The 13955-nt window shown below is 37.0% G+C and overlaps 1 protein-coding gene and 1 pseudogene across 1 annotated transcript; both read left to right on the forward strand.

Moving 5' to 3' along the window:
• The first annotated feature begins 4556 nt into the window (after nt 1-4556).
• LOC137743236 (beta-glucosidase 12-like) lies at nt 4557-8717 on the forward strand. The gene is made up of 13 exons (XM_068483113.1): nt 4557-4775; nt 4879-4948; nt 5962-6020; nt 6176-6251; nt 6419-6496; nt 6601-6688; nt 6809-7064; nt 7233-7349; nt 7456-7683; nt 7797-7817; nt 7911-8013; nt 8120-8222; nt 8507-8717. The coding sequence occupies exons 1-13, from the start codon at nt 4557-4559 to the stop codon at nt 8715-8717; spliced, it is 1629 nt and encodes a 542-aa protein (XP_068339214.1).
• Nucleotides 8718-9387: 670 nt separating this feature from the next.
• On the forward strand, nt 9388-13727 carry LOC137741962 (beta-glucosidase 12-like; annotated as a pseudogene).
• Nucleotides 13728-13955: the final 228 nt, after the last annotated feature.

The raw sequence follows: 13955 nt of genomic DNA on the forward strand, positions 1-13955 counted from the left end.
TTTCCCCTGACTTTATCCTTGACAATGTTCTTTGTGTTCCAATATTCACGTTAAATTTAATTTCCATTAGTCAATTGGCTCATACTTCTCTTGCTATTACTCTTTTCTTAAACAATTTTTGTGTCCTTCAGGACCTACGCTCGGGGAAGATGATTGGGACGGAATTGAACGGGAGGGACTCTACTATCTCGACACACCGAAGAAAGGAACATGCAATGCCATCCAAATCATTCCTCCCAACCTTTGGCACCAACGCCTTGGTCATCCGTCGCCTAAAGTTACCATGTTATTTCCCTTTTCCTCCAATAAACCATGTGATCCCACTCCATGTTTAATTTGCCCCTTGGCTAAACAAACAAGGTTGCCTTTTCCTTTACGTTCCATGTCTGCTACTTCTTGTTTTGAATTAATTCATGTTGACATTTGGGGTGGTTACCAAGTTTCTTCTCTTTCTGGTGCAAAGTACTTTCTTACTATTGTTGATGATCACACTAGGTGCACATGGATCTATTTAATGAAACATAAATCTGATACCAAAGACCTCCTCATTCGATTCATTCATATGGTTGCCACACAATTTAACACTAAAGTTAAAATGATTCGAAGTGATAATGGTCTCGAATTTAAACTTGATGCATTTTATGCTTCCCAAGGCATTATTCACCAAACTAGTTGTGTCCACACACCCCAGCAAAATGGTGTCGCTGAACGCAAGCACCGTCATTTACTTAATGTTGCTCGTGCATTGCTTTTTCAAGCTCACTTACCTAAAAGATTTTGGGGGGATGCCATCCTTGCTTCCGCATATCTTATTAATCGAACCCCCACTCCACTTCTTCATGGGCAAACTCCATATTAAAAACTGTTTCACAAACCCCCCACATATTCTCACTTACGGGTCTTTGGGTGTCTTTGTTTTGCCTCCACTCATGCACACAAACCCTCCAAGTTTGATCCCCGTGCTCGTCGTTGCATTTTTTTAGGATACCCTTATGGCACAAAAGGATATAAACTTTTTGATCTTCAACTTCAAAAGGTCTTTCTCTCCCGGGATGTGATTTTCTTTGAAGATCAATTTCCTTACTCCCAGATAGAAACCTCACCTACCTCCTCCCTTCACACCACACCTTCCGCGCCCTTGCTCTCTTTTGACATGGAACCTTCCTTCACACCCACTCACACTCCCACTGACCCATCCTCTGATGACCCTTCTCCCTCCAATCCACCACCCTCTTCCCCTCGGCCCCTTCCTTTAGCTGCTCCCGATACACCTTTACCCTTATCTGCTTCCACGCCTACACCCACCCCACCCCCACCTCCATCCCGACGCAGCACACGCCCCACCAAGCCTTCTTCCCTTTTGCAGGACTTTCACGTCGAAGCGTCTCTCCCTTCCCGGCCGGCTCCCACCTCATCTTCCACGAACGTGGTTCGCGCGTCCTCAGGTACCCCTCATCCACTTTCTTCTCACTTATCCTATACTCGTCTCTCACCCCTCTATAAAACCTTTGTTGCTCTTCTCACCCTCCATAAGGAACCTACTAGCTACTCCCAGGCTGTCAAGGATCCTCATTGGCGTGCTGCCATGCAACATGAACTTGCAGCCCTCCATGCCAATCATACCTGGACGCTTGTGCATCTTCCTTCGGGCAAACGCCCCATTGGTTGCAAATGGGTCTATAAGGTGAAGCTCAAACCCGATGGCGCCATCGAACGGTACAAAGCCCGTCTTGTTGCCAAAGGATACAATCAGGTCGAAGGGATTGATTACCGTGACACTTTTGCTCCCGTCGCTAAATTGACTACTGTTCGTGTCCTTCTCAGTGTTGCAGCCTCGCAAGGCTGGCACCTTCATCAGCTCGATGTGAACAATGCTTTTTTACATGGTGACTTGGAAGAGGATGTTTACATGTCTTTGCCTCCTGGTTTCGGACGCAAGGGGGAGACAAGAGTGTGCAAGTTGCATAAATCTCTCTACGGTTTAAAGCAAGCTTCGAGACAATGGTTCATCAAATTATCCAATGCTCTCAAGGCTGCTGGATTTCAACAATCCTTGTCTGATTACTCGCTCTTCACTAGACGGCATCAAGGTACATTCATTGTTATATTGGTTTATGTTGACGATGTCATACTGGCAGGGAATGACTTATGTGAGATTAACAAAGTCAAACAATTTCTCTCCTATCGCTTTAAACTGAAAGACTTGGGAGTGCTCAAGTACTTCTTGGGAATAGAAGTTGCAAGATCGAAGCATGGAATCACTCTATGCCAACGTAAATATGCACTGGAGATACTGAATGATGTCGGTTTTCTAGGAGTAAAACCTTCCAGGTTTCCTTTAGACCAAAATTTGGCTCTCACGCAATTGGAAGGAAAACTGTTGGATGATCCTTCTTCATATCGAAGACTTGTGGGTAGATTGATATATTTGACCATCACAAGACCAGATTTGGCTTATGCGGTACATGTGTTGAGCCAGTTCATGGAGAAGCCTCGGCAGCCACATTTAGATGCTGCACACAAGGTACTTAAATACATCAAACAAGCGCCTGGGCAAGGCATTTTCTTTCCTTCCACAGGTTCATTGCGGTTACAAGCATTTTGTGATGCTGATTGGGCTAGATGCCGAGACACTAGGCGGTCGATAACTGGTTACTGCGTGTTGCTTGGCCAAGCACCGATTTCATGGAAGACTAAGAAGCAAACTACCGTATCTCGCTCCAGTGCCGAAGCCGAATACCGGTCTATGGCCACTACATGTTGTGAGATAACATGGCTGCGGAATATTCTAAAGGATTTGGAAGTGAATCATCATCAACCAGTGTCCTTGTTTTGTGATAATCAAGCAGCTATACACATTGCTTCAAATCCCGTTTTTCATGAACGAACAAAGCACATAGAGATTGATTGTCATCTAGTACGAGAGAAGATTCAAAAGGGAATGATACGCACGTCATATATACGAACAGGTGATCAACTAGCAGACATATTCACCAAGCCATTAAGCTCGACACAATTTGAAACATTACTTAACAAGTTGGGTGTCATTAACATACACTCCAACTTGAGGGGGAGTGTTAAGAAAGGAATCTCAAATTGATTTGTCAACATTATATTTACTTGCCTGTTAGGTTATTAATTAGCCTTATTTGTAGGAGATAGAATAGGAAACAAATCATGTAAGACTTTGTATAAAGCTGTAAGTCTTGTTGATATCAATATATGAAAATTATCCCTACAATTCATGCTTCTTATGATCCCATGGCAATTTTTTTCCTTATTAAAAAATTCAAGTAGCTGAAGACTATTTCAAATCAAGAAGAGAAAGTTGTATGTATATCGTTCACGTTTCAGAACCTTAAAAATAGACTTTCACCCCACATATACACACCCACCTCTCATTTTCCCCTCTTACCTAATTAGCTCAGTTTAGAAGTGTTTTTCGAATGATCAAGGTACTTTTCCGATAGCTAGAAGTACGGATGACATTACTTGGCAAAAAACAACCAAAAGTGCTTTCTAAAAAGCAACTATCATGTTATTTTAGGAGTTGTTAATAAATATTTTTAATAGACAGTTTGTTATGTTTCTATTAAAATCACTTATGAACAAAAATGTTTCTTACTCGAACAATCCCATACTAGCCATTAATTATATATTATATATATCACACAAAATTAATTATGACGTGGGATATATTGATACTCTTCTCACATCAGATTACAGTTATTAATTAGTGTCAATAAACGATTAATTGACTTTTGAATGTTGGCGTGCCTTCACTTTGTAACTTCCCGTAATACATAGTCTTATATTGAAAACTTACCTAAATTGGCGAAGACTAATAGCAGTTATCATATATTATTATACGTGTTGGAACCCCCAGTCCCACATCGGACAGAGGGAGAAGAGAAGAGTGCTTTAAATAGAAATACCCCTCTCTAATTAACACCGAGGCCTTTTGTGATAAAACCCCACACCTGAGGATTGTGCAGGTGGTTAAGTGGGGGACAGTATCGGTGTTGTTGGAGTGGGCCCTCGGCCCGTCGACCTGAAAATTTCTACATGGTATCAGAGCCAGGGGACGGGCCCGTACTGCCACGTGATTGGGTGGGTCCCCATTGGCCCCGCGTGATTGTCCACGTAGGCCAAAGATGCCACGTGTTTGGGTGGGTCCCCATTGGCCCCGCGTGATTGGGTGAGTCCCGACGTGGCTCCACGTGGTTGCCGATGTGTGGAAATTCACGTGTGACCCATAAGTGGGGTCTCACGTGCGAGGGAGTGTTGGAACCCCCAGTCCCACATCGGACAGAGGGAGAAGAGAAGAGTGCTTTAAATAGAAATACCCCTCTCTAATTAACACCGAGGCCTTTTGTGATAAAACCCCACACCTGAGGATTGTGCAGGTGGTTAAGTGGGGACAGTATCGGTGTTGTTGGAGTGGGCCCTCGGCCCGTCGACCTGAAAATTTCTACAATACGTCTCCTCCCACGTTTTCTGGTTCAATATCATCCTTCATTTGTTTTTCTCAAGTGTACTTCCTCTATATAAACGCCATGCCAAGAAGAGCAAAAACCAGTCTGGATCACCAGAAACCCTTATTTTTGGCAATGAAACTTGATTCTTTGCTGTTGGCTGTGCTATTTATAATTGGCATTGCATTGACAAACGCTAAAAAATCTCCTGTTATACCTAGTCGTTATAGCACTACCAGCCTCAACAGGACCAGTTTTCCTAAAGGGTTCATATTTGGCTCAGCTTCATCAGCTTACCAAGTCAGTCATATGCCTTTTTTCTGTGTTTTATGCTTTCTTGTAATGCCAGATCACCAATTAGCATCTTTAACATATATACTGATGTCATTATTCTGTACTACAGTATGAAGGTGCATGGAATCAAGGTGGTAGAAAACCAAGCATTTGGGATAACTACACCCACCAGTATCCAGGTACCTCCACAGATGCATCCCGAATCAAATTACATGTTTTCTATGCCAGCGACATTTTACTTTTAACCAATTTAAATGCCAAAGAAGGAGATTTGGACTAGGATGCATGAGGGGGAGCACAAATTTTGCTCTAGCTAATGTGGTCACGCCCACGTCTGCAACCAAAACCACATTGTTTCTTTTTTAAATAACTTTTTCTAAATCTCTGGTGTCGTTCTTTTGTTCTATAGGTTTCTCCAATTAAGCCAAATTTAATTTATCTCTTCGCCGGCCTGCTGCATGCATGCCTTTTTTATCTTTCAAAACCAAGCGTAATCTTTCATTTGGAACCACTTCATGAAATTCTGTTTATACAACGATGCATTGTAATTGGATATTTTGGTTAAGTCACATAGTGCGCCAACTGTAATTAGTTATTGAATTCGCCCTTTTTGACAGTGGAACTTAAATCTCTCATTTACAAAGTGGAGAAAATTACCTTCAGATTGTAGTGCTAGTGTCGACTTCATGAAATTTAGTTATTCTTGACTTGTTCTGCTTTATATAAGTGTAATAAAATAGCCTCGTGGACATTCATCATGGCCAGGGTGCAATCAAGTAAAATTTCTTTGGTTGTTTTCTTTTTCTGCCCAGACGGGATACCTGTATTTCCGGCTATAAAAAATGAGGAAAAAAGAAACCGACTGAAAGTTCAAACATAATATATATGTGTGTGTGTGTGATAATTAACATATCCTCTTTATACATTAATTTGTAGTTCAATCTATTTTTTATAGACAAAAACGGCGACTTCATTATGTTGTTACCTAACAACAATTACAAGTTGCATGTTTATTTATTTCAGTTGATATTTAACTGAACCTGGTCCGGTGCAGAAATCTTCTAACACATATAAAAGAAGCGATTTTTCCTTATAGATGAATAAATTGTGAGTTGCAGTACACACACATAAGTATACTAATTTCTGCGATCATCTTTCTCTAAAAAATAAAAATTGCTTTGGTTAAATGCAGAAAGGATCAATGGTAGCACCACTGGAGATGTAGCTGCTGATCAATATCACCGTTATAAGGTTCAAAAAGCACATCAAATTTATTCTCCATACCTTCTTGAATCTTGATTCAATAAGCACATCGGGAGACTAAAGTTTGCGACCATAAGAAAATCCAGGATTTAATTCGCAGATGAGATTTATTCTTATAGTATCTTTTGTGTTATCATATGTAGGAAGATGTAGGGATTATGAAGAATATGGGGTTGGATGCTTATAGGTTATCTATCTCATGGTCCAGAGTAATACCAAGTAAGTGGGTGGTTGTACTCCACGTTCAAGTATTGTTTCCAACAAATCCTCAATATATTGCAGACAACATTCTTTCAATTAATATCTTTTCTTTTTGTTACATGAGACTGTCCTGTTTTACGCCCTTTGAAGGAATTTGATTATTTGTTTCTTCTAATTACAATTAGATGGAAAGTTAAGTGGGGGTGTGAACCAAGAAGGAATCAAATACTACAATAATCTCATCAATGCACTCCTAAGCAGAGGTGATATAGCTGCCCAGTATCATATGTCCTCCCACGGTACAAAATATCTAATAAGAATACCTTATAACCGAATTTTTTACTTTTAATGGTCATGTTATATATAGGTCAAAAGCCATTCGTGACAATCTTCCATTGGGATCTTCCCCAAGCATTAGAAGAAGAATACGGGGGTTTCTTAAGCCCAAAAATTGTGTGAGTGAACGCTTATATCCTCTGCATAATGATCGTTTATTTAAATGCGTACTGCTATAATTAATGCATAAGCTTCAAAATCAGCACAAAATAATTGATTTTAAATCTTCCAATATGTAGCAATCATTTTCGAGATTTCGCTGAAATTTGTTATAAGGCATTTGGTGACCGAGTGAAGCATTGGATGACCTTGAACGAGCCATGGACCTATGCAGTTAATGCTTATGCAGAAGGAGCTTTCGCACCAGGAAGATGTTCAGCTTGGATGGAGCGAAACTGTACTGGTGGAGATTCTGGTACTGAACCATATTTGGTGGCACACAACTTCCTCCTTGCTCATGCAGCTGCAGTAAAGCTGTACAGATACAAATATCAGGTATTAATTATTTTTTATGGTCATACTATTGGTTCCTCATTCAAAACTCTATGTGACACGCTATTAAGTTATAATTAATACAACATTGAATAGTTTATTTAGTTAAATAGACAAGGGTTGTACCTTTTTCTTGCTCTGAAAAAACCAAATTTGCGTGATAATGTGCAGAAAATTCAGAGGGGCGTAATAGGGATGGCACTAGGGGTACACTGGTTTGTGCCTGTTTCTAACAGCACGCGCCATCAAAATGCTGCATTACGATCTTTGGATTTTATGCTTGGATGGCAACTATATTAATAATTTATATTTTAACACAACTACCTTAAGTGGCCACCAATACTTTACATGTATAATATTGACTTTACTCTTTAATTTTTCTTGTTTATATAGATTTATGGAGCCATTGACAAGTGGTAGTTATCCACACACCATGAAAGTTCTTGTTGGAAAACGATTACCTGTATTCACGGCAGAACAATCCAAGTTAATAAAGGGGTCATATGACTTCATTGGAATAAATTACTATACTACTCATTATTCAAGCTATGCACCTCACAATAATTCTCTAAATGCAAGTTACTTGACTGATGCTCGTGTTTTTCAATCACATGAGTACAACAACAACAATAAAGTCTTATTTCACTAATTGAAAAACTTACTTTGATCAATTCAAGTTTCGTAGAATAATGAAATTCTAATATTCATTAATTTTGTGGCAGCATTGCATAATGGGGTCCCTATATTGGTCCACCGGTACGCATCAAATTATTAGCTTATGTTATTAGTATTCGAAGGATAATTGTTTTCATGTAATTAGCTCAATTATCTTCAAATATTGAGTTGCAGGGTGCTTCAAGCTGGCTATATGTTTATCCTAAAGGACTTCAAGAACTTTTAGTTTACACAAAGAAAAATTATCAAAATCCTCTCATTTACATTACTAAGAACGGTAATTATTTTTAAACCTTGATTAATTAAATCATCAATGTTTCAGTTAAGTTCTATAAAGTGATCTAAACTTAAAGATCGTACGCGATAACAAATTATGTTTGCAGGCATTGATGAGTGGAATGATCCCACATTATCACTTGAGAAATCTCTCAATGACACCCATAGAATTGATTACATCTATCAGCATCTCGATTACCTTAACAGAGCAAGTAAGTTTTTTTTTTAACAAGCGATATTATTTATGCTAAAGGGATGAGGGATTGGGTTAGCAATAATGTGATTCAAATTCGCCTTTAACGAGAATTAAACCTAAGACCTCTTATTTACAAATGAAGAAGAATACCATTAAACCGTAGGACTAAATGACAACAAAAAAATTCTTTTCACTAGTTATTACTAAGGTTATTTATATATATGGTCTAGCCTTGTTACATTTTGGTTATTTAATCATTAAACTAGTTATCATTGTATTTAATTTTCCTCTCTTTTGTTTGCGGGGGTGGTGTCAATGTGAAAGGATACTTTTCATGGTCGTTACTAGACAATTTTAAATGGTCTGCTGGATACACAGTACGGTTTGGTTTGATCTTTGTGGATTTCAATGACGGGCAAAAAAGGTATTCAAAACTGTCAGCACGATGGTTCAAAAATTTCTTGAAAGCGTGGAAAGAAGTCCGATTGCAATTATTGTTCGTGACATAGACATTTAAGCACATCATTTCCCCCTTTTAATATTTGTATTCCTTCAATAATATGAATTTTATTTTTGTCTACGGACAAAAATAAATGTATGTTTTGTACCAAAAGATCAATAATAAATGTCTATTGGTGATCAAAATTTTAACTTCCTTGCAGTAAACTTATCAGTCTGTGTATAATACAAATATGAGATAATTATTTCAACCTATGACATTCAAAATCCAAAGAAAAGTAGCATGAAAGTCAGATTTAGATCATAAATAGAATAATGCTTGGATTCTTCCTTAAGGGATGCGCTCATTCACCGACTTACTTATAATGTACATATGTTTGTATGAAAAAACTCCACGTAGCATACTCACAACCCTACGTCCTAGTTGTGTACACGAAAGCTCCTATTTCTCCGAATATAGCTCACAAGGGCTCAATTTTAAGATTTGAATGTAATCCATTCACAACTTAAAGAACGTATAGCGCATTGACCGCTTCTTATTGAAATATAGGGCCAGGGAAAGCTTTCCAAGTATATCCCCTTCTTTATTGTCCAACATTTTAGGTTAATATGCATGGAAGCGTTTATAAGAATCGAATCAGATGGCATAGCTTTCAAATTAATATCACTAATTCCTCAGTCCTTTTGTTATTTCATGGTTTCTACATGATTTATATAAATGCCCAAAACAAAAATACGAACTTAACAATGGCACTCCAATGCAGTACTATCCTCTTCAGCTTGCTACTAGTTCTTGGCTGTGCAGTGACAAGTAGTAGAGCTATCAATCAAAGCCATTTTGGTACTACATGTGACACTGGTGTCCTGAAACGAAGCAGTTTTCCAGCCGGTTTCATTTTCGGGGCAGCTTCAGCGGCCTACCAGGTAGTACTTGACTTTGGCTTTTTCGCTAAGGTTATGGTCAGATGACAAGCATGGTTTTGATTTATATTTTGTGTGCGCGCACGTGTGTTGAATTTAGTATGAAGGTGCAGCAAATGAAGATGGTAGAGGACCAAGTATATGGGATGCATTCACTCACAAATATCCAGGTTTTCTTCTTTCTTCAATTATCAAAAGGATATTGAATTTCATTTAGCGCTGTTGAAGACTTTAAATCCAAATCTTGTGATTAGGTAATTGATGGTCAATAAGCTTAATTTGGTTCTTGGTTGCTAGCTCTTAGCTCGTATCCACAACGTTCGCACGGATAAAGAAATGCGATATACAAACAAATTAAACATTGACGTTAGACATACTAAAATAGCTTAAACAAAATTATCAGTAAATACCGTGTTAGTTGAAAAACTACAATAATATTTCAAAAGGGCAATATATTTATTGATTTATTTTTAATTCTACATTTTGACGGTCTATTTCAAATATCTTATATGTTTTAATGGGAAACAAAATAGGTAGGATAGCAGATGGCAGCAATGGTGATGTGGCTACTGATCAATATCATCGTTACAAGGTACAATTAATTAAGCCCACACCATATATATATGAAATCATGTACAAAGAACAAGAAGGTTTCTTTTTTATATGCCTATACTTTCTTATTTTTTTTATTGGATTCTCTAACTTCCTTGTTGTTATAGGAAGATGTTCAGATTATGAAGGAAATGGGATTTGATGCTTACAGATTCTCAATCTCATGGACTAGGTTGTTACCAAGTAAGACAATTCATAAAACTATGTGTGAGATATTTTTTTTTTTTTTTAATTTTGATTAGTTCTTTGTAATTCCTACATTGCCTTGAATTTTCAATACCTGAAAAATTATAAATGAAATTGATTATGGGAGAGGGGATCGTTGATCCCATACATAATATAGATAGGTTATTAATATTTTTCCTTATTTTTCATTGATTTGTATTATAAGAGATTTTTTCAATGTGCCGAGAACATGACCGATACACCAAGAGTTATAACACAAATGGTTGAATACTTAAAAAGAGTTCAATCACTTATATTATGGCACTTGCTATATGAACCGTGTTGCTGGATGATTTTCCAACTACAATCCCTTGCTTAATGATTTTCCATATCATACATGTTGAATGATTTTTTTATGCCATGTGTTTAATTGATGCTTTAACATGTTTGTCCATACTTTAACTTGGATCACAATGATCAGATGGAAAGTTAAGTGGCGGTGTGAACAAAGAAGGAATCAGATATTACAACAACCTAATCAAAGAGCTTCAAGCCAATGGTTATGCACCCGACTCCTATGACTAATAGATAGGATAATGTTAGGGAGATTAATTTTTTAAACTAAATTTTGTAAATCGTATGATGTGTATTGATGATTGAATTATTACTTAAGCATCGATTAACGTGCTTATTTTCTATTGATGACACATCATATGATTTGCAAATTTGATTTACCTAACATTACTCTACTGTTATGCGTCCTTAATGAAAAAATTAATAAAGAAATCAGCTATTGATGTTCATTTTCTTTTTTCAATATATTAATTGGTGAATGCAGGTCTAAAGCCCTTTGTCACAATTTTTCACTGGGATGCTCCCCAAGCACTGCAGGATCAATATGGTGGTTTTGTAAGCCCTCGAATTGTGTAAGTGAAAGTTAGTCTATTCCCGTTGCATATCGAACCAAAACATTATCACTTTTTGATAAGACTTGCAAATATACGCTCGACAATAAAGCCTTGCTATAATACATCTTAGAGATTCACAAGTTGTGCTGTGTGTGGATCGTGTTGTTAAGAATACGAATAATATATCCCTAGAAAATTTTTGTATAAGAATGTAACAAAAAGCTTGCTCCAAATTTTATGTTTTTCTTTTTGTTTTCATTCTCCTCCTAATACACAATATACAGGGAACATTTTCGGGACTTTGCAGACTTATGCTTTAGGGAATTTGGTGACAAAGTTAAGCATTGGATCACGCTAAACGAGCCGTGGAGCTATACTACTCATGGTTATGTGGAAGGAAAGTTTCCACCAAGTAGAAAATCAGGGACTGAGCCATATTGGCACACAACCTACTTCTATCTCATGCAGCTGCTGTAAAGTTGTATAGAGAAAAGTATCAGGTCATTCATAGAAATCTCTAAGGCATTACTGTGATCTAATTATATATATAGATGTTTATGTCAAAAATATATTTATTATTTGCAAATGCTCAAATAATAATTTGTAACGTGTACAGGCATCACAGAAGGGCATAATAGGAATAACGTTAATATCACATTGGTTTGTGCCATTTTCTAACTCAAAGCAGGACAAAGATGCCGCACAAAGAGCATTGGAGTTTATGTTTGGATGGTATGTACATGTAAAGGATAAATATATATTTTAAATACAACGATAAATTATACTGAAGTGGGGAATAAATTGGTTTGAACTCATCGTCAATGAGATTCAAATTTGAGATCTTTCGTTTATATAATTAATGTAGGTTACAAATTTCCTTTTAAAATAGAGAACTTTAACGAAAAACTTCAGATATTGTTCACTTTAACGAAAAACCACATTTTTACACTAAAAAGTCAATTCTGGTATTATTCACTTTACTCTTTACTTTGTTCTTATTGTTAAAACTTAAAATTTTCAAACTCTTTTCATTAGCTTTTCTTTTAAATATAGGTTTATGGATCCCGTGACGCATGGTCACTATCCGCATAGTATGCGATCTCTCGTCCAAAATCGATTACCCAAGTTCACCAAAGAACAATCCAAGATGCTAAAAGGTTCATTTGATTTTCTTGGAGTAAATTACTACACAGCATATTATGCAGCCAATGCACCTCCTCCTAATGCCAGAAACCCAAACTACACGACGGACTATCGTGCCAATCTCTTAAGTATGTAGAAAACTAACAGCTTTGGCTGACGATGTTGGCTTTCTTTCTTTATTATATATACACTCACAAGGCTTTGAACTTGTATATTGCTGCAGCTGAGCGTAATGGGGTTCCAATTGGTCCAGAGGTATGTACTGTGTGAGCCTTGAGTGTATATATATACCTTAAACTAGTATAGTAGTATACATAGTTTCCGCAATTATGTTGATCAAGTTTCACTAAGTTTCACCCTCTTGATATTTATTTATAGTGAAATTGCTGAAGTTTCACCCTCCTGATATTGCAGACTCCTTCAGATTGGCTTCATGTTTATCCAAGAGGAATTCGAGAGCTATTGCTTTACATCAAGAGAACGTATAAGGATCCACTAATTTACATCACTGAAAATGGTAATTTGTGGCTTTTAATTAAGTCACTTTGTGTTATCAGATGTTGTCCAATATATACTAGACTTACTAGATATTAGAAATTACGTAACAATACCACCTATCATTGTAGGAATTGATGAGTCGAACGATCCCAAATTACCACTTAAGGATGCTCTAGTTGATAATCAAAGAATTGACTATTATGATCGTCATTTTGATTATCTTCATACTGCGATATTCAAGTAAGCTTATAACAAAAACAAGATTTCATTCTATTACTTGATGACTAAATAATTTCGCTGATATATATGGTTGTATCTGATTCATATTCATATTTTCGAGCAGGGATGGCGTTAATGTGAAGGGATTTTTTGCATGGTCATTGTTTGACAACTTTGAGTGGGAATTGGGTTATACTGTAAGGTTTGGCATCAACTATGTGGATTTCAAAGATGGAATGAAAAGATATTCCAAACTCTCAGCCTGCTGGTTCAAGAATTTTCTTAAAAAATAAAGTCATTTGAAGTGGATAAATTGTATATTATTTTTCTTCCTAGCACGTCATAAGTCAAAAGGAAATGCACATAGTGAAAATGTGAATTTCTGGGGGATTATATCCATCATGTGTTGGGTAATAATCAACAATCAATGATAAATGTATATATATATATATATAACAAATGTATATATAGAAATAAATAAGAGATGTACCTGCGCTTTTCTGCGAAGTTTGAAACATTGTCGAAGGTGTAGAAAGGCTTGAAAATATATGTGCCAAAGCGTAGTGTGTATATACATATATTCAATAAAATTTCCATCTACATCAAAATAACCTTCTTCCCTCTCCTTGTTCAAGTTGAAAGTTTCTGTTCGAATCCCATCCTCAACAAAGTCCTCGTAATTCTGCCAAATGATACCCCCAATCATTGGCTATCGTTTCCATTGATCCAATTAGCAGAAGTATCCGGCAATCTTCTCGTCTAAAAAAATTCCTGCCAATTTAGAAAAGAACCATTCCAAATCACAGATGTACTCTATTAATT

The sequence above is a fragment of the Pyrus communis genome, chromosome 8 (assembly GCF_963583255.1).
Source record: "Pyrus communis chromosome 8, drPyrComm1.1, whole genome shotgun sequence".
NCBI lineage: Eukaryota > Viridiplantae > Streptophyta > Magnoliopsida > Rosales > Rosaceae > Pyrus > Pyrus communis.

Bases quoted from the DNA above. Each gene is read 5' to 3' on its own strand.
- LOC137743236 (XM_068483113.1), top strand. From the start codon at position 4,557: ATGCCAAGAAGAGCAAAAACCAGTCTGGATCACCAGAAACCCTTATTT. The intron at 8,014-8,119 runs GTAATTATTTTT...TTATGTTTGCAG, and splicing joins CATTTACATTACTAAGAACG to GCATTGATGAGTGGAATGAT. The intron at 8,223-8,506 runs AAGTAAGTTTTT...CCTCTCTTTTGT, and splicing joins CTCGATTACCTTAACAGAGC to TTGCGGGGGTGGTGTCAATG.